Source organism: Nelumbo lutea, chromosome 3 (assembly GCF_056320005.1).
Source record: "Nelumbo lutea isolate HS-2025 chromosome 3, American lotus-T2T, whole genome shotgun sequence".
In the NCBI taxonomy this organism is placed as follows: Eukaryota; Viridiplantae; Streptophyta; class Magnoliopsida; order Proteales; family Nelumbonaceae; genus Nelumbo; species Nelumbo lutea.
In genome coordinates, this window is record NC_142686.1 from 38870669 (window position 1) to 38898521 (window position 27853).

Here is a 27853-nt window from a genome sequence, read left to right on the forward strand (position 1 = left end):
TTATGAGGGATTTCAATTCCGGTTTCAACTGCAAACCAAATGGACCCTGAATGCTGACCAAAAAGTATGACCCCACAATCAACTTAGGAGTCTCATAACCTTGACTTCCACTGTTGCTTTAATGCTATGTTTGGTTTGAAGGTAAAGATTGAGAAAGGAAGGGAAAGGTGAGGAAACCTATGTAAGGTTTGTAAAGGTTTTCCTACCTTTCCCTTCCTTTCCCTATTTTTTCCTTCAAACCAAACACAACCTAAGAGTGATCATATTTAATTCAAAAACTCTACCTCCAATAGAGATGCTACCCCTTGTAGCTACAATAAAATAACCAGAATTGTAATGAACAACTACACCATAAGATGATAAGATCCCATGGTTTCACCATCAAATCTACTATAACAATTTACTATAAACTGATCCCTGGGGAAGTTTACCAAGACGAGAGAGACACTGATCATGGGAAACTGGCTTCTAACACTTTGAACCAAGGTTTTCTGACACCTGTTGATAGGGACGGTTGGACCATTTAGACCTGAAACAATCCAGGCAATCAGTTCTGTTTTACCCTAAACACAGTCCCTGGCCAAAATTGTTGAATTGGTCAATGACTCATTAACTCAGGTAATCGAAACGTCAACCCATCTAATGGTTTTTAACCGTTTTTATTTATTTTTGAAAAAACGGGCCATCTATTCAAACCGGACAGTCAACCGTCGACCTGGAAACTGGTGGCCAGAATGGTGAATAGATTTCCAATCTTAAGTCTTGATCACCATCCCTTTATTACCTCCTCTTCTCCCTGCAAAACATGAGTGGCCTCTTCACCTGAAATCTCTATGCCTTGTTCAAAATTTCGATGCCCAAAGATGATTCCATCATTCATCCTTGGTCTAGTCCTCCACCACTGGCTTCTTCCTCAATGGATCTCATGACAAGAGTTTGAGTAGCCATCACAAGGGGAGTAGAAAGAAGCCATATGCCTTTGTGAAGTCATTACTTGTATTTTCACTTCTTCAGTACGTTTTCTTTCTTACATCTCCTTTGTCTTTTTACAGCCTTTATGTTTTGCACCAAATCACTAGTCACTGACTGCAATATAGTCACTAGTCACTCACTGCTTTGATTCTATATATATGTTTTTATTTCTCAAACATCCTATTCCATAAGATCATGGCTGTCAGGTAATAGGGTGCTCAATATATATACTTCTTTCAAGGAATTCTGATTTCTTCTAAGTTGTAATTTAGCGTTGATTGTCCCCTTTTTCCTTTATTTCCAGCCAAATTTGGTTATTTAATTCTTTGGAAAGTCAAGATCTTTCATTACCAAAATCCTCTTTCTTATCCTTTTGGCCAGGAATCAGGTTTTATTTGATCTGGCATAGTCGAGTGCATGGTTTGTTATGTGGTAAGATAGTATGTTGGGGGAAAAAGTTCTCTGACAAAATACTTTGGCTCCCCAATTGATTGTGGCCTGTTCCATAAGCCAAGGGACTGTGTGTACTCAGTTTTCCAGTTCACGTGGTGGACAAGTTTAGCTAATAATAGAAACATGAATAGAGGATAGGTAATATATGTTTCCTATACTGACTGTTGCTCTTGATAATTCCAAGGTTTCAGGTGATTTTGACAACAAGGTTTTATGGACTTACAAGGAGAGCAATTCATCGTGGGTAGCTAAGTCCTTGATGTCTTCTATGTTATTTAGTATTCACTATATATAGGTTCATAATATTCACGTTAAACTCAGTTTGGAAGGAGTACAAATACAAATATCAAAAGTATAAATACATACAAAATACATAGTTTTGCACTCTACATTTTTGTATCTGTACCCCTTAGACTCAGTGACCTAGAATGCTTGAACGGAGCCTGGATCTACTGGTTACCAATGAGTTATATCCATTGCTGGATCCCCAATATGAATGCACCTTCAAGCGTGTAAATACAGACTGTCACGTGAATCCTGAATGGTCTTTGACCCTCATAACTTGCCATGTGGCAAAATATAGGAACAAGAGATCAGGACTGATCCATTGAATGGTGGGTTTGATCATCCACATATTGACAAGTTCATAAATCGTACACTTTCAGCTTAGTGAGTAGTGTGTTGTGTCCTATGCACCATATGAGTAATCAGTTCTTTTCTCCTACATGTGCTCTTACAAGGATAAACCGTAACTCTCAGCTTTAGCTTACAATTTGACATCTACATTTTTTTTTCTGAATTACATTTAGAGAAAAAGTAAAAGAGAAGGGGATCATCTCCCCATTTTCATTTTGCAGATATATTAATTATCTTGAACTACAATATATCCGACACAGTGCTGCACTTTGAAACTAGAACTTGCAGTAAGCAATTTTTTCTCCTTGTTGTCGTTCCTTCACTATTACTTAAAATTTCCTCTTGAGAATTCCTGCACTAAGTTGCCAAGAATTTCATGCAGATGGGAGATTTAACCTTGGCTAAAGCAAGAATAGATGAAGGGAGGATCCACAGCCCCTCCCCACAGATCAAACCAGAGGCAACTGCAGGGACCATCAAACTAGCCTTCTTGCTATTGAGCTTGTGCCATGCAAACACAATTAAGCTCCCAACACACATATCAATCGCAAAGTAGGCCCCAACTAGAAAAGGCACTGCCATGGCCATTGGTAATGGAACCAACCTCCCATACTTCGGTGGGGATAGGTCCCTCACTAAATTGAGCCCAACTGCAAAGGAAAAAAAGCCATAACAAAGCTGCAAGCAATGTCGGGGCAATGCAGAGAAGCCCTCAACACCAAGAATTGCCATATTTCGGTAAATTATGGCATATGGGGCTTTGAACTCCCCCTCAGGATTGCCCACATCGAAAGCTTTGTAGAACAGAAAGAAGGTAAGAGGAGCAACCACACAGCCCATGGCAGTTCCAACAGCTTGGCTTAGGAGCATTGAGCGAGGAGAGGTGTGAGTGAGATGAGCAGATTTTAAGTCATGCATCAGATCAGAGGAGATGGAAACAATGGATTTAATCAGGCCACATCCCACAAGGCCCGCCACCACACCAGAGTCTTTTCCAGCTACAGAGGCAATCACAAAAAGGGCCACTTTCCCATAGTTATAGGCCATATTCATGTCCGTTAGACCAGCACCGTAAGCGTTGCAGAAGCCAAGAGATGGAGCAAGTATGTAGGCTACTACAACATAGTACCATTTCACCTGAGGAAACATCAGTGGGATTATAATGATGGAGATGATGGACAAAAAGGCATATCCCACACCAGCGACCCATAGAGGAATTCTTTCCCTCACAAATAGTTCGTTTCTTTGAAGCTCATCCAGTGACTTACTACTCTGATCTGCAGCTGAAGATGAAAAAACAATAAATTAGCAAACCCATGTTTTAAAAATTACAGGTAGATGAGCCATTTTGATAGGGTGCCAATTCATTTGAATTTGGATAAGGCCAAGGCTATCTAGCATCTGCTGAAGCCTGAGCTGGACTAATTGCAGTCCATCCTGGCTAAAGCAACTTAGCATTTAGCTAAGCCACGAGGCCCTATTCCCAGCAACGGGATTTGCTCAGTAGCCAGATCTTGTGTCCAGCTTGGATTCTGAAGTCTGTACAACACGAATCAGATAGGCAACTAGACATCAACTAGTTGGATCTTGGATATTAGGCAGGTTCTCTTTGCATGTTATATATAGGGTTAAATGAGAGAACTAGGATTCTCCCACAAAATATGAATGGCAATGCAGCAAAAAATGATCCTATTTTTTGTCCTATCTACCTGTGTTCAAGTTCCTTTTGTTCATCCTGTCATGAATACTCCTTATGGTGAAAAACAGTATCTTGAGAAAATTGTAGAGCCCATCTCCAAGAATGAGAGAAATGGAGATGAAAACCTGCCCAAGACGTTTGCAAATAGTAAGACCATGGTCTTCTGTATATGGCATAAGCAAACATCAGTGAGAGAAATTTGAAAGCAGATATCTGACTCACAAACCTTGTAACCGTTCAAACTCTTCATGCTGCTTTCTGGCAAAGTCATGGGGAACCAGTCTCCTTTAAGCCCACTTATCAGTGGCCACATTATCCCCCAGGAGAGCACTGCTCCCAAAATCAGAGAAAAGTTCACAACATGTGAACAGATCATCCCTGCTCCAACGTAGGTCATGCTATAATCAAAGAAGAATCTGTAAGATCCAATAATAAGTCAGCGATCTGGAAAGGATGATTCACAAGTATAAGTCGCAAAGGTAGAACACAATGGAGAAGAGTACACACGTTTGCTTCCATGCTTTCAATCCGAAAGTAGGGAACTGTGAAAATCCACATTGCTCCCCTCCAGAGTAGAACCACTGGAAGAATCCCCAAAGGAAACTCATTGAAAAAAACTTCACAAACCCTCGGACTTGCTTTCTGCATGGAAGATTAGAACTCTTTTTAAACCAAGTTTATATATGGATTTTGATTCTGAAGAGAAGGGAATTAGGGAAAGTAAATTAGTACTTAGCCATCTTGTCTCCCCGAGAAGTGTGGAAACCATTGATAAGAACAGCAGTTGCAGTACCGCTTGGGTAGGTTAACTTGTAGTCAATTATCATGATCTGTGGAATAAATACAGTTAATTTTATGTTCACGTCTTCAGACCAGAAAAGAAACACTTATTAGAGATATAGAACTATTCCACGGTGACCCACAACTCCAGTGATTTTGCATTTGATTGATGCTGTAAACAAACTATTACCAAAAAATGGCGCTTTAAACAACTAGACTGACCAAGATAAATTTCAGAACCCCATTAAAAAAAAAAAAAAGCTTTCATATAAGTTGGAAATAATATTAGGCACCGATCACCCATTAAAAGTTTTAGTTCTGAATCAGAGTAAATTTAAGGTAATCAACAGGAAATCTAATTACAAATAAGTGGAGCCCAACCCAACTTGCAAAGTTGCAGCCGAAAAGTTCAGAAGCAGAGAAGAGAGTTACTCCAGAGAAGAACAGAGAAATGACCAATCGAAGTAAACTGTAAAAGTATAAAATCAATATCCTTTTAGCCCTAAGTGATTCACCCCATAAAGACCCATTTTCGGATTATTAGACAGAACAGAAAGGAGGCCCTCCCAACCGTGTAATAAACAGATCAGACAATGTTTTTGCCAAAAATACAATAAAATAAACAGATCAGACAAAGAACAGAGAATATACCTTTCTGAGAGGAACCAAGGCCAAAAGTCCAACGAAGCTAACTACAAAAAGAAAACCAATCATCCAACCAAGGCCGGGTTCCTTGTAGCTTCCTGGAGCGTTTCCTGCTGTATCAACCCCTGCCTGTTCGTACGTCTTCTTATTCAATCCCAAAAGATAAGACCCAAAACCACCTACCATATAAACGACAATATAATTTGAAACTGATAAACAGGAAGGGAGAACGAAAATGGATAGATTGAACATTGAAGTGACAATTTTTTTTTTCTATTTTTTTTTAGATCAGATCATCCACCTCCTAAAGAAATGCTGTAACATGCAACTGCGCAAGTCTGGATTACGGTGTTCTCCTGCCGCGTGAAAGGGGTGGAAACGATTCCAGCCTTCTGAAGCAGCTTCGTCCATGACCGTATGAAAACGAAAGCGAGAAGCGCAGCAGAGACATTGAGGTTAGGAACGAGGCCGGTGGTGAGGTTGAGCTTCATTGCTATGACGCTGTAGATGACCCCGATCACGAAGCTCGCGATAAGTCCGCGTAATGTAATCTGCCTAGTCCATGGCGGAACTCTCTTCCACTCCTCCGCCGCTTCTTCCTGCAGCTCTTCCAAATTCAGCCCCTCCATCTCTTTCTTCTCTTTCGGTTCTTCCGTATCCATGGCTTCTAATTGAATTGTTTCGTTCCTCCTTGAGCAGTACGTCTTCATTCATCAGAGAACCCCATCTGAAATTCCAATATTTGGTCAGAGAAGTGATGGAAAATGCATAAATTTCGGAACAACGTATTCATGCATGAGCTAATTACCTGGATACAGTTGTTTATCTCCTGCTGCTTCTGCTCCTCTACTATTCTAGATCTTCTGCACAGGATTGCGTTAACAGTGAGAACACAGAACAGGGTTTTTACCTTATTAAAAACCGAATTTATCAGGTTCCCTCACCCCAGAGAAAACCTCATTCAATCTGGGGTAGGTCTTTATTTTCTTAGATAAGTGGAGCCAAACTCCCGAGGAAAAATTTCAGAGTTTGGCCTCTCTTCTTCTTGATCAGTCTACTGTAAAAACTGGCAACCAGTCTTCCAGATTCCCTCAGGAAAACACAAATCAACACGTATTCGGTTGGCAGCGATGGAACTGAATATATATAATTAATAATCAATAAAGACAGCAACAGTAAGAAAAAAACTCAAGAAGAAAACATGCCGAGACTCGGACGATAAAAGCATGTACTCCTCACCTTTAATTTTTCCGGTAATTTACATGTACTCCGGACTTACAAGTGATGAAAGTACAACTCAATTAGTAATTTGTAGTACAATAAATGACGTATTTCTTACCTCAAGCCCAAAAACACCTAAAAAAATCAACGGTTTGAGAGATAAAAAGTGATACTCTCTCATTGACTTCTGCTTTAATATTCGATGGAAGTTGGTCAGGCGTGTGGTTTAAACACGAACCTGAAAACATTGATTTTTATTCACGTCAAACCTGGCCCAGGCCAAAGGCCAACCAAAAGGTTACAGACTGAAAAAGTAAAAATTGACGAATTGGGTGATTCTCTCTCTGTTTATTTATAAAATTATCAAATTCATTAATGGACGACGGCTGACACCGCACAGTTGCTGTTCCGCAAATCAAGAACGAATCTCTGAAGTTTTTAAAAGGTAGGCTGTGCATCAGATGAGATAGCAATGGTAGGTGGCTTGGCTTCATCCGAGACTGTTCTAATGTGATGTAAGAAGGGCGAGAATGGGACCTGTGTTGATGCTGCCACCATTCTTTATAGTTTCTACCTTTATTTGAACGTCTGATTAGTGATTACACAAGAATGATGGTGATAAAATTCCTCCTTTCTCTTTTGGGAGGAACAAGCTACGAGGTCGAAATTCCAATGCCAAAAAGGAGAGGAGAGCGAATAGCGATGTGATCAGAATGTCAGAAAGCGTCGGTCGACACGGATGGGACCCATTCTTTGACGCTGCTGCTTCGAATATTTCTTATTTTGGGGTTTTCACAGTTTCAGACGCCTGTGCTTTTCTGATATATACAAGACCCCGGATGAGACCTTCGCCGTATGAGCCAAACCTAAAGAGTAAACAGTCGTACCAACCGCGCCAATCTGCCCAAGCACCAAGCGCGATGTGATTTAGCCTCTGGTAACATTTACCTCATAAGCACTCCCAAATAGGGGCTTTGAATAACAAGCTGCTCCTTGTGCTGTGTTTGGAAACGATGCAAATAAGTGTGAATATAAATACAGTGTGTAAAACAGTTTATATAAATTATAAAATTGGGTTATTTTTGTATGATAAATTTATCTCCTTACTAAATAGACTTTTAATTATAATAGATACAAATATGAATTCCAATAAAGTATATCTTTTTTTTTATTAAAGGTTCACTTGAATGCAAATTTATTTCTTTTTTATTGATGTACTTTGTATTTCATTACCAATATAAATATGCATTGGAAAATGTATTTTTTATCATTTGTCAATGCATAAATACAATATTGCCAAACATAGGCAAAAGTGAACCAAAGTACAAATTTACCCTAAACTGTGATTTACACTCCATTTGTATTGTTTTCAAATGCAGCCTTGGTAACATTTACCGGTTTAATGGTCGTAAGATAATAGCTGAAGTAGCTGAATTGAATCACTTGCTGATTTGTAATTTATGCTTAATTTGGAAAGAGTGTAAATATAAATACGTAAAGTATAACTACATACAAAATAATATAAAATACAAAGTTTTGCACTCTACATATTTGTATTTGTACTCTTTTCAAGGCTAAGTTTGAAAATAGTGCAAATACAAACGACCAATAGATAAAGAAAGAGAGTTTTTATTATTTTTTATGTCTAACCACATGGCATTATCCCCTTTATTATCTTTTAAACTATTTATAATTTCTATTTATTAATAAATAGTTGTAAAATATTCATCTATATCTATTGTATGTTTATATATATATATATATATATATTAAAATTAATATTTCTTGTATTTTTGTGATAAATATATTTTCAATATTTATAGATAAATCAATTTTTATTTTGTTATTTAATAGTAAATTTTCAATAATTATTGGAGATTACAATATTGTTATTTAATTTTTTTAAAATTTAATTTATTGTACTTATTGGATCTATTTATCTTTTTTATAATTTTTTTCAGTATTTTTGTATTTTTGTTATAATTTATTGATCAATATTTATTAGTAATTAAACTATTATTGGAGATTATACTATTCATTGATTAATTTAATATATTTTTAGTATTTATTTTATTTTAGTAATTATTGTCTTCATTTTATGTCATTATAAATTTATTTTCAATAATTATGTATTTTCGTTATAATTTTTCAATAATTATTGAGAATTAAATTATTGTTATTTTTTAGAGATTAGACTATTAATCTAGATAAAATTAATTGTTGTTACTTCAACATTATAGAAAAAATATTAAAAATAGTATATAAAACATAAACAATTATTAATTATTTAAAAGTTAAAATATAAAAATACATCTACTCCTATGCATTTATATTATTTCACTTTTACTTCATCGCACGAATCCTAATAGTTAGTTAATAAGATGGGCTTACCTAAAATGTTTTTGAACGCCCTTTGGTGGTTTGCCTAAAATGTTTCACGTTCAAGTACCAACTTTAGTTAATAGGTTTTTTTTTTAATTACCGAATGACACAATTTTATTAATGCCCATACAAATATACCCATACCAAGAACAAATAATCATAAGAATAAGTGAAACCAATAATAATAAGTAAATAATAAAACCAGACTAAATTACTAAACAATAAGCAAGCAATCTGAGCAGGATCTAACCCCGATACTGAGATCAAATAAATTCTAACCCCACAATCTTTGCAAAAATATTCAAAGCATTATTAGCTTTGATATATTTATTTACTTTTGAGCTACAGAGGAAAATCTTCGGCGACAATGGTGGCATACGACCCCAATGAAAGGCAAAGCCAATAGAGCAGCTTTCGGAATAAATTCAGTTGATTTTTTGTTTCAAAAGTTGGTGTGCTTTCCCATTCATCCGGTCCAGATGCAACCACGTCTCAGCAGATTTTATTTTGGTGGGTTTTACTTTTTATTGTTGAGTCCATCCCATAAAAAATTCAGATATTATCTTCACAAAACCGCCCTCACGGCTCCTTAGAGCCATGCTTTGAAAACATATGTTTTTATTCATAAAGAGATATTTTCAATGCACAGCTGAAAGGAGCCGTGCCGTGAAAAAGATGGTTTTGTGAAGAGGAAATTCAAATCCTTTCATAAATATTTATTGGCTTACACAGTTGAAATAAGTTGAGGAATTTATCAAAATTCAAAGGGAATAATCAATCCTAGGTAGATTTATTGACTAATAATAACAAAAAACTAATAAAAATTTATGAAGTGCATTATCCAAAACAAAATCCATAATCCTATTCACCACCGAGTGAAAAACATTCTAAACAAGCAGTTTCGTGGTTTTTATTAAGAAAACAGTCTTGTGTGGGTTTTGAGCCAGGACACTATTTGTAATTTGTAATTGTGGACTGAGATATACACAAAACATCTCAATCCTATTTTATATTTTTGTCGTTAAAGCCTGTTCGAACAGTACCTTATATTGAGAACATCTCCCTGTTTATATGCTTTTATTTGATGGATAAATATTCCCTTGGTTACAAGGTGTGGGCACGGACTTACCCTGAGGGAAGCCGATCTCTATCCCATCAATAGACAATAGCCCAGCCCCTCCTTATCCACCAACTACGAACGCATAGATGGATTTTTATGGCAAGTAGGATTCCCGCATCTTCCAAAGCAAGAAGCAACGAGAAAAAGCTGTAACGACCTTTGATTTGAGAAGAAAGAACACTCGTCAGTTTTGTAATCATTCATTCAATATACAATGGCCAAAGATAACCCATCAATCCATTCGAAGGCCATTGTAATTTTTAAATGCTCCCACCACAGTGGCTTGTGCCCAAAGTACTTAGCCACTCAAAACAAAGCTTCGTTTTGTTGCACGTTGAATTTGTTAGTTTTTAAATTACAGAGAGACACGAGAGCGAGTCCTTTTTGTCGTCCGTGTTGAAACTTGGAGATTTGAAACTCGAAAGTGCATTTAAATGATGGTCCAGTTGATTTGGTGCTCCATCTCGATTTTTCTTTTCTTTTCATATGTGATGAAGCGCTTTTTGGTAGCACGCTCTTGTTTTCACCACTCCTTAGTGTCTGATGACTCAGAGGTCGAGTTACAGTATTTTTGTTGGATGAAGGTTTGGATGCCGAATTGACTGGATTGAATTAGGAGGTTGCATAAGTGCCGAGCTGGGTAATTCTTTGAAGAGACCTACAAAGAAATAGTGTCAGATGATTCAGGGTGGCTAATCCAGTGAGGTCGCTCCAATGCTTAAGTTAGTATTCTTGTAACAAATTGCAAACTTAAAATTAGAAAGTATGAGAGTTATTATGCACTTAATCGTTTGTCCCCTGAGTCATTGGGGTTAGTGCCTTTATATAGGCATTGTTTGGCATGGGCTTCACGCACTGCATCCGAGATTTTCGTAGATCGTGCCTAACCGGTCCAAAATCCTCGGAGTTAACCGCCACGCATGTTGACCATCCTCCGGAACATTCGGTACGTGGGCCAACTTCCAAGAAGCTTGGGAGTGTCGGGATATGCATGCAAAATTTGTTGGCGAACATGACTTGTAGGTCACCGCCTAGTCCTTAGTCAGGTCGGCAAGGCCTCGAGGGAGGTCCCGCCTCGTGTCGAGATCACTTCGGCCAATGACGAGGAGCTATAGGTCGGCCCTGGATGAGGTGCTGCAAGGTAACCTAAGTTGTGGTCGAGGTCGCCAGGTTAGCAATAAAGGTAGGTCGCCAGGTCAGGGCGAAGACGAACTATGATCTAGGACTCCAAATCATCGCTTAGGTGGTGTGCATGTATCATCCAACTGTTCCAAGATGCCATGTGTCACGATGTGAATAGAGGACCAAATCTACCCTCATCAATTGCCCCTCATTCTTGAGCTAAGGGCAGCTCGACAAAGGGAGTAGATCGTTCCTTTTGGCCTAGAATGATTGTTTGATGAGCTCGTAGTTGTAAGCATCAGTCCAATTTGTTTCTCAGGTCGGAAGAGTTCAAATGTTTGCAGACTTACGCAGGACTTTGCCGTCTTGATTTCCGGGGCACAAGAGAAAATTCATTTGCTCAATGAGAGGTGGAGCAGGTACCCCGAGGACATCTACCTTATTAGGGATGTGACCATCAATGGGTTCTACAATCTGGCTAAGTACCTCAAGAGCAAAGCTCATCATGCCGTCCTCAAGAAGGGGTTCTAACTGCGTGACTGCTTTATTAGGTCGCTCCACGTAGGTAGAATTTGATGTAGTATCACATGAACTAGTTCTCAAAAGATTAGGTAGTGAGTTCAACACGGAGCCTGAAACTGAAGTGAAGAGATCGGCCAAGTTTGCATCCGTCATGGTGCTGAGAGCGAACTAGTCTTTCCTTTGTTCTCTTTATTGTGCTTAATGCGAGCTGTTTTTTATTTCGCCCATGCAAAAGAGGCGACTGGGTCTTATGTGGTGTCGAGGTCTTTCATCAACTTGGCACCTTAGCCCTTAGGCTCTAGGAGTGACTCGCAGTCCACCCTCCTTATCCTTAATTATGCCCATGCCAAAGAGACAAATGGGTCTCATGTGGTGTCGAGGTCTTTTATCAACTTGGCACCTTAGCCCTTAGGCTCTGGGAGTGACTCGCAGTCCACCCTCCTTATCCTTAATTATGCCAATGCCAAAGAGACAAATGGGTCTCATGTGGTGTCGAGGTCTTTTATCAACTTGGCACCTTAGCCCTTAGGCTCTGGGAGTGACTCGCAGTCCACCCTCCTTATCCTTAATTATGCCAATGCCAAAGAGACAAATGGGTCTCATGTGGTGCCGAAGTCTTTTATCAGCTTAGAACCTTAGCCCTTAGGCTCTAGGAGCGACTCGCGGTCCACTCTCATCCTTGATTTTTCCCATGTTGAAGAGGCGACTAGGTCTCATGTAGTACTGAGGTCTTTTATCAGCTTGGCACCTTAGCCCTAGGCTCTAGGAGCAAATCGCGATCTACTCTCCTTATCCTTGATTTTGCCCATACCAAAGCGATTGGGTTCTTGGTTGCCTATGCCGAAGCGACTAGGTCTTAGGTTGCCCGTGCCAAAGAGGCGATTGGGTCTTAGCACGCCTATGTCGAGGAGGTGACTAGGACTTATTTGCCCATGCCAAAGAGGTGACTGGGTCTTAGCACGCTTATGTCGAAGAGGCAACTAGGTCTTAGCATGCCTATGCCGAAGAGGCAACAATGACTTATTTGCCCACGCCAAATAGGCAATTGGGACTTATATTGTGCCAAGGGCTTTTGTCAGCTTGACACCATAGCTCTTAGGCTCTGGGAGTAACACATAGTCCACTCTCCATAATATTATTTAGCCAATGTGTGGCCTGACCATTCGCTTAAGCGGATGGTCATTCTGTTGTACCCTTAGATGTGGCTACTTCTACATCGTCACTCGAGATTGGCTTCCTCGGGGAGGTGCTTCCAAGAATATGGCGTACTGCTCCTGGAACCGCTGATTCTTTATTTCTATTGGAGTCATGGGAGGCTCACCCGGAGGGGACAACTCTGTTGTCTGCGAGTCACCTACTCTCACGGGAACCATAAGGAGCTCAACCTATGAGGTCGGTTCCACTTTCAGCTCCCTTCCAACTCTCAGGGGGACCATAAAAGCTCAACCTGTAGTGAGGCTTCGCAGTTTGGGCTATAGGTAGTCCGGGTCAGATCACTGAGGCTCGCCCGGGTTGGTTATTCATTTATGTTCTGTTTGCATTGGACTTCTCTCATGATCAGATCTGGAAATTCATGCTTCATCTCATAGGACTGTCACGCTTCAATCTCGGCGGGAACCACTGATTGCTCTACCGCGGGGAGAGGGACGTTCACATGCGGTAGCGGTGTATTTATCTGGGGCACTAGGAATGCTGGGTTCGGCCTGAACTTGTCTGATTGTCACATTGGGAGTTCTTAAGGTTCATCACAAGTGTTCTTGCCCCTTAGTAACTAATATTCGTTATAGATGTTAGTGCTGCTCAAAAATTCTTTTTAGTTCATAAAAAATGGAAATTAGAGAGTGATAACTTAAATTTTTAAAAGGCGAGATCATAGCTTTCTAGGGGATGAGGACTCAACTTTTTGAAAGGTGAGAACTTAGCTTCTTGTAACGTTTCCCACAGACGGCGCCAATTGATGAAGCGATTTTTGGTAGTACCCTGTTGTTCTGACTACTCCCTAGTGTCTGATGACTCAGAGATTGAGCTGGAGTATTTCTGCTAGATGAAGGCTTGGATGTTGAACTAACTAGATTGAATTAAGAGGCTGCTCGGGTGCCGAGCTGGGTAGCTCTTCGAAGAGACCTGCAAGGCAACAGTGTCAGAGGACCCGGGGTGGCTAACCCAGCGAGGTCGCTGCGATGCTTAAGTTAGTACTCTTGTAGTAGATTGCGAACTTAAAATCAGAAAGTATGAGAGCTAGAATGTACTTAATCGCCTGTCCCCTGTGTCATTAGGGTTAGTGCCTTTATATAGACTTTGTTTGGTGTGGGCTTCATGCACCACATCCGAGATTTTTGGGAGATCGTGTGTAACTTATCTGAAATCCTCAGAGTTAACCGCAACACATGTTGACCATCCTCTGAAACATTTGGTACATGGGCCAACTTTCGAGAAACCTGGGAGTGTTGAGATATGCATGCCGAATTTATCGGCAAGCACGACTTGCAGGTCACCGTCTAGTCCTTAGTTAGGTCAGCAAGCCCTTGAGGGAGATCATGCCTCCCGTCGAGGTCACTTCGGCCGATGACGAGGTGCTACAGGTCATTTCTCAATGAGGTGTTGCAAGCCGACCTAAGTTGTGGTCAAGGTCACCGGGTCGGTAGTAAAGGTAGGTCACCACGTTGAGGCAAAGACGAACTACGATCTTGGACTCCAAATCATCACTTAGGTGGTGTCCATGTGTCATCCAGTTGTTCTAAGTTGCCATGTGTCACGATGTGACTAGAGGGCCAAATCTACCCTCATCAATATGCAATTACGGTTCTAAGGACTTTGCAACATCAAGAAAAAAAATGTTTGTAACTTATGGAAGAAGGAAGTCAAAGTTAGGGGTGTTCATTATACTATCTAAATTGAATCAAACTAAACTGAAATCTGAGGTTGGGTTTGATTTGGGGTTCTTTAAAATTTCAGCTTACGGTTTTTGTTCGTTCCATTTCATAAATTTTAGAAATCAAATCAAATCATAAATTGTAAATTAAAAAATTATAAATGTTTTTATTCTTCAGTCCACCCCAATAAATCTTAGCTTTACCGTACAGTTGGATAGGTTCTAACTCGGAATTGATGCTGATACACGGGCGAGTATTGGTGTGGGGGCATTTGAAATTTTGAATTGTTGTAGGTCTGAAGTGGAATTTAGAATTCTAAGGTGGAGTGCAGTATAGTCTTTACAAAATTATATTTGCAGTGGCAGAGTTAGGAATGAGACAGGAAGTAGAAGAGATAGCGTTTGGAGAATAATGACTTGGGAAGGTAGAGATTTAATACAGATTTTCCTAAAGAAAAAATGAACAAATTATTTTAAGGGAAATTGTCTAAAACTCACCATGACTTTTCAGCAATTCTCTTAAATTCACTATAACTTTTCAAAATGTCCAAGGAACTCTATATCAGTTAGTCGACGTTAAATACACCAATAGACGTTGATAAATTACTATTTTACCCTTTGTTATGTTGTAAATGGAAAATAAAGCAAAAGTTTGATAAAAAAACAACAAAAAATATCTTAAATATTTCATTCTAAAAAGCTTTATGCCCATTTTACATATTTAAGTAAAAAGGGAGGTTCAAATCAACCTCATCTCACCCTCCATATCTACTTGCACAGCACAACTGCCACTTTATCCCTTTTAATTTCAAATGCAACAAGAACCAAGATCAAGAAAAGATCTATGGTCAAGAAGAGGACACGTGGCTCTATAGGACTCAATGTCCACTTTTATCAATGTCAGTTAGAACAAAGGTGCATTGAATAAAAATTAGGCTAACATAAAAAAAAAAATTGTTTAATAAGATGGACATGCCATTTAGGGGCAGTTTGGTCATAAAAATTGCATTTATGCCGATGTGGACAACTTCCGAACACAAATGGTGCTCCATCCGATGATAAGTTTTGGAATTTAAGAGATGCTAAAAAGTCATGGTGAGTTTTAGACAATTTCCCTTGTTTTAATTGTGAGAGTTAGAGGAGCATTAGAAAGTGATCCCTAGCATTTTAGTTCAAGTTTTGGGAGGTCCAAGGACCCACTTTACATTTTTTACCCTACCTCCACTTGCTACTTTTATATAAATAATGGTTTTAACAAAAAGTTTGAGAGGCCAAGGACCCCACCAATACGCTTCTCTCTTCCCCTTTATATTTATTACTAGTAAATGTGCACATACTTTTCACATGGCAATTTCAAATGATAACAACAACAAAAATTGTACATATATTGGTGATTCATTGCCTTTCAACCTACAGACTTATATTAAATCTTCTTACTCTGTAGCTTATATCAATATTTTCAATTTATTGTGCTAATTGAACCATTGCTTGCCTAGAGACCAATCAAACTAATTGAATTGTTAACTAACTAGGAATTTAGGTTCATTTCCACATTAAATCATTTGATTTGTTTAGTATGGTGATAGAATAGGCATTAATTTTCTTTTTTCATAATTTTTGTATTCCATTTCCATCATTTAATAAACATGAAAGTGGTTCCATTGCTAAGGTAGTTTTAAATTTTGTATCCCATTTCTATTATTAATAAGAATTCTTTTTATTTATCATACTTAAAATCAATTTTGTTTCCAAGTTGATTTTGAATATATAAGTTTTTATACTATTAAAATTGTTATTCATGAATTTAATTAGTAAATTTTAATTATAGGAAGCAAAAATACATTAAACATATGACTCAATGAGAGAGAATGGAAGTTAACCTTAAATATGAGACTTAATGAGAGAGAATAGAATAAAGTGAAAAATAGTATTCAATTTACAATTTATATCTTCATAATAGAGAGAGAGAGAGAGAGAGAGAGAGAGAGAGAAAGAGAGACCAAATTCAAAGAGAGTGTATTTTAAATCAAGAAAAAGTTCAAAAGCCTTAGATATTTATTGTCACTTCTTATAGATTCCAAGAAAATTGTAATTCATCTACAAATCAACATGTAGCTCTAGTGTCCAGAGTAGTTAAATTTGTCCAACTAAATACGCCATGCAATTTCAATTACAACTCATTAAGTTTTATGATTTATAGATGTATATTTAGACTAGTTGTAAGTTATCAAAACAGAAAATCAAATCAAATCAAATCAAACATGTTGTGTAGTTATTTAAGTTGCATAAAAGAATTTTATTTATGTCTTCTTATACAATTTAGCAAGAAGTTAATAATGGAGGGCTCAATTTGTCCTATTTTGTTCTCATTAAACAATCAACTAAATACTTTATTTTCCCTCAAATTCAAATATGAAAGTGTTAACACAAAAGGGAAAATACTTCTTATAGATTTTCTAGAAACTCTAGGGGTTCTCAGTGATTTTCCCAAAAATAAAAGTCACTAATTTGTAAAGCATTTTCTAACTTGTCCTACAATTGCTCCCTTGCCTTCTCTTGGGCCTCAAAAGAATTGACTTTTAATTGTATCAATCTTTTTGAGGGTATGTTCATTTAAACATCAATTAAATTGGGGGAATTACATTTTCAGTTTTTATTTAATTTTATTTTTGCTCCATTGGGTTACACAACGGGGGTGGCCCATCCCTCAAACCCATAACCCCCCAACCCAGGTGCAAGTGGGATTTGATTCCAAGTATCTTAACCATTGTTTTAAAAATCGGACCAGACCTGACGGTTGAATCGTTTGACCTAGGAAACGATCATACCTCCAGGTCAGGTTTTCAAATGGACCGCTTTTAAAAAAAAAATTCATTGAATTAGTCAAAAGCTCTACTGACCCAAACGGTCAAACTACTAAATCCTTCGACCTAGGAAACGGTTCACAATTTAATAAAATATTTGTTATTTAATTTTTTTTAAGAAAGCATGTATAGAGAGGGGAGGAGGGATTGAAATTAAATCTCAAATCTAAGATTTCATATCTAAAATCACTATTGAGAGAGAGAAAGAGGGAGAGAGGGATTGAGAGAGAGATTGAGACGGAGAGATCTGTGAGATCTAAATCACCATGGCCGCCACTATTGCTATTTTGTAACCATTGCCGATGAACCACCTCCTCCTTTCCTTCCTTCCTTCCTTTCTTCCTTCTTTTCCTTCATTTTCTTTCTTTTCTTTCCTTTCTTTCTTTTCTTTCCTTTTCCAATCAACTTCTCTCTTTTCTCATAAAATGAGTATATATATATATATTTATTTATTTATTTATTTATATATATGCATCATCCTCTTACCCTAATAGCTCAAATAAATCAACCCACCCAAGTCGTTTGACCCGAGCAGTCGAACCGCTGACATGGAAACAGGTGGTCAAAGCGGTTTTTGTTTTTGGGTCAGTTTTTAAAACATTGCTCTTAGCTACAACCACCAAGAGACCCTATCGACTGGCCAGTTGGTGCCTTGTAAATAGAAGAACCACATTCAAAACTTATTTGATTAAGGATAGTTCTTTCATCTTTAAAAAGAGTTTTCAATTTCCAACCCTAAATTTTCTTCTTAATTTTAGTTGTGATGTTTTTCATAGCCCTCTTATCAGTTATGCCTTGAATAATTGGAGCACCCCAAGTATTTTCTTTGTTTGTTGATATTGGGATGCTCTTAATCTTATAAATTAATTTTTAAAGCCTATCTGGCAAATTTTTTAGAAAAAAAATTGACTTTTTGAAATGGATATTTCGGATGAGACCCTCTCAAACATCTTGAGATTGGCCAAAAACTATTATAAACCAATAGAAATCTAACCCCAAAACCATAATCAACATTGTGGATTCACAATCAAAATCCACATTTTAAACTCATTAAAAAGTGACAATTGGACCTACTTTTAAAGATGATCAAATAATTATTATTTTATTCAATATTAATTAAAAGAGAAAAATACATCTAGCTAAGAATTTTTAGTTACAATTCATTATTAATTAAAAGGGAGATAAATACATCCAACTAAACATTCCAGGAATTCAGTTATAATTCATTCAAGTAACTCATTTAAAACAATCAACAAAATATCAAATTTGTCCTCAAAATCCAAATCTGAAAACATTAATACAAAGGGACAAAATTTGTTCAATTAAAATTTCAGAAATTTTTAGGCATTATTAATATTTTTCAAAGTAGTATAGATATAGATATAAATTTATACAGTCATATGTTGTGTGGGCTTTCTAGTTGGGTTAATCTTAATAGAATGGTCCAAACTGTACACCAAACCATCTAGTCCGATTTTCATACCAAAATGATTTAATTTGGTCTAAAATTTTTTAAACCGTATTTTAGTGGTTTGATATGAGATCTTCTCTGAACCAGACCTTAAACATCCTGATCAAAGGGTCCCATTGCCCCTGAGAGATAAAAGGATGAGTTTTTCGTAGTTCATTTATTCTCTGAATTTATTCTCCCGTTCATCCCTCCTTATCCTTCTAATCATTCATGGCAGTTGATTTGCGACTCTTGCCTTTGTAAACCAAGAAGAGGGCAGGGGTCCACCATTTTTCTGGGAAGTTTTGTGGTTATGGTTGACACCACTGTCATTTTCCTAAATCTATTTTGTCTCGACATCCTGAATCCTACTTTAAATGTCATCCGTTCCATCTTGTAAAAACTTCTGTATGTGCAATGTGGTGGACCCAGATTCTATAGTTAATATCTGGGAAAGGTGATGGAATAGAGCCTAACTAGAAAGACATGATGGAGACAGATTGTTGTACTTGTTTTGTCTACTTTGATTGTATGGATTTCAGTGATCTGAGTCTGCTCCATCAGTTCCTTTTCGAAATGGATTCAAAGTAAATATATATACAGTATACAGATCCGATCATTCAACATTATCGACTGACTCTAATCAAAAACTAGGATTTGCCATAGACCCTATGTAATAGGGTTAAATAGTACCGGATAAATTGGTTGAACTAGCTACATCCTATGTAACAGGGTTTGATTAGATCGAGTCTATCAGTTCGATATGCCACAAAGGATGTAATATAAACGGGTAAAATATAAAAATCTTTCCTCAGGTTTCACTACAACGGACCTTCCCTGCAGTTTTGTAGAAGTGTTCAATTACCTCCCTTTCGTATAGGGGTGCGAGTCGGGCGGGCTGGGCCGGGTTTTAGTTCAAACCAAGTCCAATCCTAAAAATTGGATCTAAAACCCGAGCTCAAGGTCAAATCCAAATTATCTAATTCAAGCCCAGCCCGCACTAAAATTTTAAGCATTCGGATTGGATTCGGGCCTGAGCCAGATTTGGATTGGTCAAAAGGTTTTTACGTTTTGAACTTTTGGGTTTTTTTAATTCCTGTTGCCGTAATGTCATTCGAATTAAAAGGAATTGAGACGTTAAAGACAGAGAGGAAAATCAGTGTTTAGAAACTAATTAGTAATTATTGAGTAAATTATTAATTTACTAATTAAACAACTACCATTAAGTCATTAACATACGATTCAACTATATACACATATATATTATAATTTATAAATGTACATGTACAACAAGGCAATGGGCCAGGCTAGGGTTATTCAAGACTTCAACCCAAGCCCAACCCAAAAAATATAAAAACCCGCCTTTTCAAGTCCAGGCCCAACCCGAGGTCCAAAAATCCAACCCAGCCCGTGGAAAAATTGGGTTGGGCCAGGCCAGGTTTGGGTTAAACCTGCCCAAGTTGTGCCCCTACTTTCGTACCCGGGTGGAAGATGTTGGCTCAATGCATTTGTTTTTTGAAAATATCCTTTTTACCCTTAGGCCTTTTAACTGGTTCATACGTCACCAAGTAGTGGCTCGGTTGGTGCTTAATCTGGGTAGTCTCAAAGAGTCCGGATCTCCTGTCCATACAAACTCTGCCCATATTTATCGCAACCACACATGGAGAACATCTCATCCTCTGCATAATATTATGCAGGGGAGATGTTCCCAATTCACAGGGTAGTGTATTGTGAGACTGGATCCTCACACGCACATCCTACCATGCATTGAGAACATCTCCCATACTTATTTGTTATTATTCACGGGAAATGTTCTCAATGCACGGTAGATGTGCCTGTGAGGCGCCCATTTGTAAGGAGCAGATCCTACTTCGTGTGTTGTGAGTAGACTTTGGCAGAATTGTCGTGGGCAGGAGATCCGGAGTCAATCCCAAAGCAATACTATTTCAAGCCCGCGATCAACTCCCGCCATACTTTTGAAAGGAGCTGCCAGATTGTTGCTAAAAAGTGATGTAATATGTAACGTAAAAATGAAATACAGCCCTTATGGCTATGAGGGTGCCAAAAAAGAAAAGGTCATAAGTCAAATTGAAAAAAATATTAGAGCCCGTTTGGTTTGCTGGAATAGGGGTCTGAAATCGGAATCTGAATGGGTTATTTTGATTCCAACTGTTTGATTGGGCGGAATCGGAATCCTATTACCATTTTTGTTGGAATGGCATTCCCCCATTTGAGAAAATGGTCATTTCCTGCCCCTCCTTTAAGAATGAAATCCCATTCTTGTTGATTTTAATTCTCATTTTCATTTCTGTCTGAACCAAGCAAATTATGGGAATAGATAATTCCAATTCTGATTCTAATTATAAACCAAACGGACCCTAAATAATTTTATTCTGCAAAACCATCAAGTTTAAAAGGACAAATCTAATATTTTAAATTATATAAAAAGATGCTGAAATGAATAAGGGAAATTTCATAAATTCCAAGTCTTTGCTACTTGTGATTTGTTTTTTTGGATAAAATATAAAAACCTCTTCTAAAAGTTTTTGACGATCATAGAAACTTTCCCTTTTGTTTCATTTTAACAAGCACCAAACTGATAAAAAGTTCCCTTTATCACTGACCCAAACAAAAAGCATAAAAATTTACGAAATTATCCCTGATTAATCAAATAGGTGTCACTCAAAATATGCTAAAATGTCAAAAAATGCCCTCATTCGATTAACAACACTTGTACGATTTTATGAGTCTTTATGAGCGAGTGTTATTCACCGACGAAGGTCCTTACAAGTTTTGTATGTGAAATAGTTGAGTATTTGCTGCAAAAAATAGAATAGCTTGACACGAACAGTTTTATTGATTGATTTAAGAATAATAGAGGTTCAATATATAGTTCTTTGAAACCTCCAAGGTTCAGCAACCATAGAATTAATAACAATTACACAGACAACAACGAACATGGTCCTGATCCTCTCTTCTTCACGCTCCAATTCATTTGCGACTCCACCACCGCCTCTGGCTGGGTATAGGTGTAGTCCATCATCTCCACCACTACCGCATCCTAAACCCTGTTGTTATTGCTGTGGATTTGGTTAATATTGCTTTCGCCCTTTCCATCTCCGCTTATCAAGATGATGACTTTCCGGTGGAAGTTGTGGTGGCACCCACAAGCCTCACACATTAGTCCTCCTGGGGTGGTTTCATCTGTTGTGAACTATCCACATCCGTTCATCGCACAGATGTTGAGGCTGGCTGCATAATTGCAAAGGCATTCTTTATAGGCACCATTTGTGCTATCTCCCTCCATAAACATTAATGGTTGAGGTAAATGATTATCTCACCACCTTAACTCGAATATCTTCGTACTGTCCGTCCATCAACTTCGTTGATGATCATGATGAAGGGATGAGAAATTCATCGTATGGATGCCCAAATCTTGCGGAATAAGGTGGGCGAATTTCAAAAATTTTCTCCCTTTCAACTGGGAATCGCATTCCCTATTTAGAAATTCATATTTTCAATAATCAATCTCGAATCATAAACTGAACCAGATCTGAACAAAAGTAGTAGGAGATGATTATACCTGATACGGAGAAATAATATCTCCCAACGAATTTGTCCACGCCCAATGAATGATCTAAAGACTGCTCCCACTAAAGATGGCGCAGTGTAGGATGAAGCATAATCAACAGTGTTCTTCTCCAAAAACCTAGTCCTTCGCAAGAAATAGTAAGATGGCACGTGAGCACAGCTTCCTATCAGTCCCTTCACAAGGAACTAATATCAAGATCAAATCTTGACTTCTCCCACTAAAGAGGAGGTCAAAATGGCAGGTGAGGCGGCAACAGGAAGGAGGTGGCAAGAGAGTATTTTCGCAGGTATGCCAAATTCTCTCTTCTGTGATTTCAGCTCTAAAAGACTTGTAGTGATATGATGGTCTTGTGATTAATCTCAAGGTCGTCGCCCCTTCCTTCTTTTGTGACCTTAAAGGATCAGCTCCTAATCCCATTAGGAATTGTTGATCCAAATCTCATTTGGATCAGACATCCTTTTAGGTGATAAGGATAAACCCTTATCTTATCTGCAGATTAGATCAGCCTTCTCCTAATCACATTAAGAGGTTTCCATATCTGAATCACATTCAGATCTGGACTCTCTGAGTGGATAGGGTTAAGACCCTATCCTATCTACTAATCCATCCCAGAATTTGCCCCATATTTAACTAATTAAAACAACCCAATTCAAAATGGGCTTTAGGCCCATTAAGGTTATGTGCTCACTTAGCCTTCCTAGCTACTTCCCAGTTGGGTTTCCTTGTATGGCGTGGGACCCAAGCATTGATCTACACATCAGCCACATGGGTTCAGCCCAGCCTCTGTTACAAGGCCTGACCGAATGCACTGTTATGGGCAGTGCACCTCCTGAAACCCATCACATGGGCTCTATGGGCCCAACACTTACCCTAAGTGGTCCTTGGGCCAAACCACCTTGTAACACCCAGGGATTGTGGGCAGATGCAAAATTAGCCCATCAGGTATTATTCTTAATGGTCTTACACTTAACCTCTCAGCCAATAATGATCAAACACTGCCCGATAATAGATGACCTCTCCCTCGGCTACAAGGAACAATGCTGCATCCTCTGCTTATATGGATCCCAGGAATTAAAACATTTTGCAAACATTTTAGAAACCATAATGTATATATACTTTTATATCTCATATAAAATATATTTTGCAAGACAAATCCTAATGATTGAAATTGGCTGCTGACAGTCTTAGTTTCCATCAGAAAGAGTGCATCCCCGATCATTACCTTTTTCCGACAAAGGGGCTGATCTTGTCATTATGATCGCTCAGTCAGATGAATTCTCAAACTGTCCCAACATACACAGGTTTTGACCCCCGCTAAGGATCTCATTGATTGGTACATCAAAGACAGCCCAATCCGACACCTAGTGCAGTATCATAATCGAGTCTAGGGGTCGGGTGTAACTTTCCAGTTTTTCCCATTAAACTCCAAGGTCTAGGGCAATACTGGAAATCTGGTCTGGTTCAAAGATTTAATTGATCATACACTGTATGTGCCTTGGGTCTCACCCTGGCGGCTGAGATAGGCCACCCCAACTAACTTGGTGGCACATCAATGTCAGCCTTATCAGGACAGGTCTCCCCAAACTGACCCACTAGTTGTGAACATTCTAAACTAACACGAGTCTCATTAATTATCCAGTTTAAGGGTATTACATAAAAACATACCAAGGGAACATGAATCAAATATGTATTTTTATTCATTTACAATAAACGCATAATGTACATCATTATGATTGAAGCTAACGGCATACAAAACTGTCCAACACACGAGACGTCGAGTTTTTCTCTATTTCCTATAACGCTAATTAACAAAATCCAAAATTGCTTTGCCTGAAAAACGCCACTCATCCCATGCATCAACAAAAGAATTGTTCAATTCTAGTGATCCCAACCATTGTAATTGCTTCTTATTAGCTAAATTTTTATACAACCCTAGATCATTGGAATTCTTGAAACTCATGTTAAATGAAGAAAGAGCATCTAAATTATTCTTAGTAGTGCCATCGCTCGTTCTCTTTTCAAAGAATGAACGGAGTAAATGGGCTTCAATACTGAACACTCGTTAGTGAAAAATAGTTGTCGGAGAAAGAAAAACATTCTCCAAACGAATGGAATATTCCGAGCGAGGGCGCCATTGCAAATGTTGTGGTGTTAGGGTTTATACTATTCTTTTGCTCTGAAAAAAGACTTACAAAATATTAAAATGTGTTGTTAATCGAATGAGGGCATTGTTGACATTTTAACATATTTTAAATAACATCTTGACGATTTCCATCTGAGTAGTGATGGAGGGGAAGTTTTTGTTGAATTTTTCAAAAGTTCAATGGAGGTATTATTTGTTAAAATGAAACTATAGGGGAGGTTAAACTTGCCTCTATAGCTCAGTAGTAGAGCGTCAGTTTTGTAAACTGAAGGTCCGTAGTTCGATCCTGCGTGGGGGCATTTCATTTTGTAGGTTTTTCCAAAAATACAAATACAAGGTAGGTACGCCTTGGTTTCATCTTTTGTGATCTTGAATCACCAATTTTATGTTGCACATTGAAATTTTAAAAGGTTGACAGCTTTTTTGAGATGACATTTTCTTTGTAATAATGAATAATTTAAAAATAAATCCAAAGCACTTTAAAATTTAACTGCCCAAGTTTGGTTTGAAGTAAAAAAATAGGAAAAGGAAAAGAAAAATGAAAAAAAAAACTTTTATGGCTTTTTTTATATCTTCAAACACAGTTTTGATATTTTTTTTTTTTCAAGGACTAATAGAATGGCTCGTGCGATGAACGGGATATTTGAAGCAATGGTTGATTAACCACAATAAACATTAGGGTCTTGATTCAGCCCCAACACCTCAATGATTCAATTTGGTAAGGAGGCTGAGTGGACTTCCAGTCAGGAAATGATTGGTTCATTTGAAGATTTGTTATTGTCTAATTGATTGTCATCCGGCAAACTCTTGCAACTAAAGAGTTTGTACAGTGTATACTATTCCCCGTAAACAATTGAACTAGTGTTAGTAACTGTGCAAAGTACAATAATAAGCAAATATATATGTGAATAATAAAAAATTTTTTATAGGTTAAAGGATTGCATCGAGCAGAGATCAGTATGTGGGTATCTTTTCCAGTTTTCTTAGCAAAAAACCTATGCAAGGAAGACTGAAGCTGAAAATAAAATGTAAAATTTTCTTAAGCAATCACTTTGTGCTAAAAAGAAAGAAAAGTACTAATAAAGTTCCTACAAGGAATTGACGGTTGATTGGACCTAACATTGAGTAGTTTCATATGAGTTTGGGCACATCTAGTTAGCTTCATTTGCATATAGCTTAAGATATCAACTACGAGTTTGAAAAGGAATCAGAATGAAATATAAATGAAGGTGCAAATATTTTAGACAATCTGAATTCATATTGCACAAATTTCAAAAAAACAAATAATCAAATCTTGATGCAATAGATATAAGAAATAATGGAATATAGTAGGGAATTTATGGGGAGATACAAATGAATAGTGAATTCCTTGGAGAGTCTAAATTAAGAAAGTTAGTAACCAAAATACAGAGACAACATTAATGTATCATATAAAAAAATAAAACAATGTTTTTCAGATATATGCTAAATAGGATATAATATACTTGGCTTTCTACTTGAAATCACTAATCTGAAAGTCTACTTATTCCATGCTTTTATTACTTGTATCAGGGTTTCATTGAATTGAAAACAAAACTGGGGCAACAAGTCCACCTATCAAGAAATGTTTCAGACTATTTGGATTTTGCAAAAATAAAAAAATAAAAAATAAATTGATGAGCTCCTACAAGGAATTGACAGCTAATTGGACCTAAGATTAAGTAGTTTCAGATGGGTTTAGGTATATCTAATTAGTTTCTTTTATTAACAATAAATGCTGACATATTTTAATAAATATTCAGAGAAAATTTGTACTGGAATTGACGGAATCAACACTTGATAAAGGTGAATGTTACTTGGATATAATTGTTGACATGATCATCTTTGTTGGGGGATGGTAGAAATAATCCTCTAAATCTTATTTGCATATCTTAATAAATAGCTCTCTAAATGCTTTACGTTTCCAGAACTTTCAATTATCTCTACGACAGTTTCAATCACTTCATTTTGCTTACTTTTTAAGTGTAACTTAAGAACTTTTCCTGCTTTATGATAAATAGAAAAATTGAGGTGCTAATTCCTAGGTTATTTTTATCTTATTTCTATGTTTTTCCTGGCCCATTCCACATCAATTATATGATGAATAAAAAAGTAATAAAACCACCCTCTTGGCTTCTACTCTTGTTCGTTTTTTAGCACAAAAAATAAATAAATAAATAAAAGCATTCGTCCAATGGAGAAGAAAAGAGAAACTTCTGTTCCGAATGCTAAAATCAGGTAATATCAGGGTATTCACCCAATCGGACAACCTGCATTTGCAACTTTGCAGAGGGTGAGAATGGGACAAAAATGCATTTGTTATTTGGCCCCACTCTCATTTCCAATTTCCAGGGGTAATATTGGATTTATATGCTCGAGTGTTAGACCATTGTACTTGCCCCACTTTGATGAACAGTTACGGCCTTATGGTAGTTAAATACTGGGGAAACGAAAAATATAGAAGGCAAAAAGGGAAAGTAAAATCAGGTTTTTTTATGTAACAATTATTGTCATTTTTATTTTTATAAATGATACAAACACGGATACAGATATTCAGGGGGTGCTAATATCATGGTTTTTAAAACAAATACGGAGACGAACCGGTTAGTGGTCCAGTTACCGGGTCAAACGGTCAGTCCATTCTGACAAAATATAAATAAATAAATAATGGTCAAAACTATTTGAATAGTTAACCACCCGGGTCAGCGATTTACTAATCATAATCAAAGGTTTTTGAAGAAATTCTGATTTTGGAGAAAACCGAAACCGATCACCTAATCAGTTTCCGGTTTTCCTGGCCCAACTGTCTGGACCAGTCCGATTTTGAAAACCATGGATAATATGGTGTTCCCGATTATTGGTGAATTGGAATGCTTGTGAAATGCGATGGTCTCAAACAAGATCTTTATATTCTTTCTAATTAGCACTTTCTAGTTTCCACCATTATCAGTTACTAGGGCATGCAATACTTGTGAAGGGCCTTGTTTAACTGTTGTACAATCTATCCTAAGCCTGAATAAGGGTTGAAGAACTTTCTCTCAAGAGTCAAGACTTGCTTTTCTCTCATTTTTTCTATCAAACCGGAACATAGCTTTAGGAACTGTCAAGCCTACCCGATTATAAAAAGTGTCTGACCAGCTCGTAGAAGTCCTTCTACCACTACTACTACCTTGAGCTGATTTTGTTATTCGTCATTTTAAGTTCTTTTATACTTGGCACCTTATACTAAGGTATACATTAACAAATGAAAATTCATCAACTTTTACGGGCGATTTTGATTGATCAAACCCTCAAATGTGAGAGTCCATGTATATGATATTAAAAGAATTTTGACCAATGAAAACCACCCATTTACTTTGTTG

General features: G+C 37.5%; 1 protein-coding gene and 1 non-coding gene across 4 annotated transcripts; one reads left to right on the forward strand and one right to left on the reverse strand.

Annotated features, from left to right (window-relative positions):
* Positions 1–2125: 2125 nt before the first annotated feature.
* On the reverse strand, positions 2126–6938 carry LOC148864351 (metal-nicotianamine transporter YSL2-like). Of its 3 annotated transcripts, none has more exons than XM_088977736.1 (9): positions 6525–6938; positions 5994–6048; positions 5487–5912; positions 5192–5364; positions 4493–4590; positions 4268–4402; positions 3987–4176; positions 3771–3885; positions 2126–3344 (listed from the first exon to the last, which is right to left on the reverse strand). In XM_088977736.1, the coding sequence occupies exons 3-9, from the start codon at positions 5893–5895 to the stop codon at positions 2419–2421; spliced, it is 2046 nt and encodes a 681-aa protein (XP_088833862.1). In that variant the 5' UTR covers positions 5896–5912; positions 5994–6048; positions 6525–6938; the 3' UTR covers positions 2126–2418. The 3 variants fall into 3 exon arrangements, with proteins under 3 accessions (XP_088833862.1, XP_088833861.1, XP_088833860.1); XM_088977735.1 differs by having other exon boundaries at positions 5994–6321; positions 6425–6595; XM_088977734.1 differs by lacking the exon at positions 6525–6938 and adding an exon at positions 6425–6510.
* Positions 6939–24700: 17762 nt separating this feature from the next.
* TRNAT-UGU (transfer RNA threonine (anticodon UGU)) lies at positions 24701–24772 on the forward strand. The gene has a single exon. It is a non-coding gene; the product is annotated as a tRNA-Thr (tRNA).
* The last annotated feature ends 3081 nt before the right edge of the window (positions 24773–27853 follow it).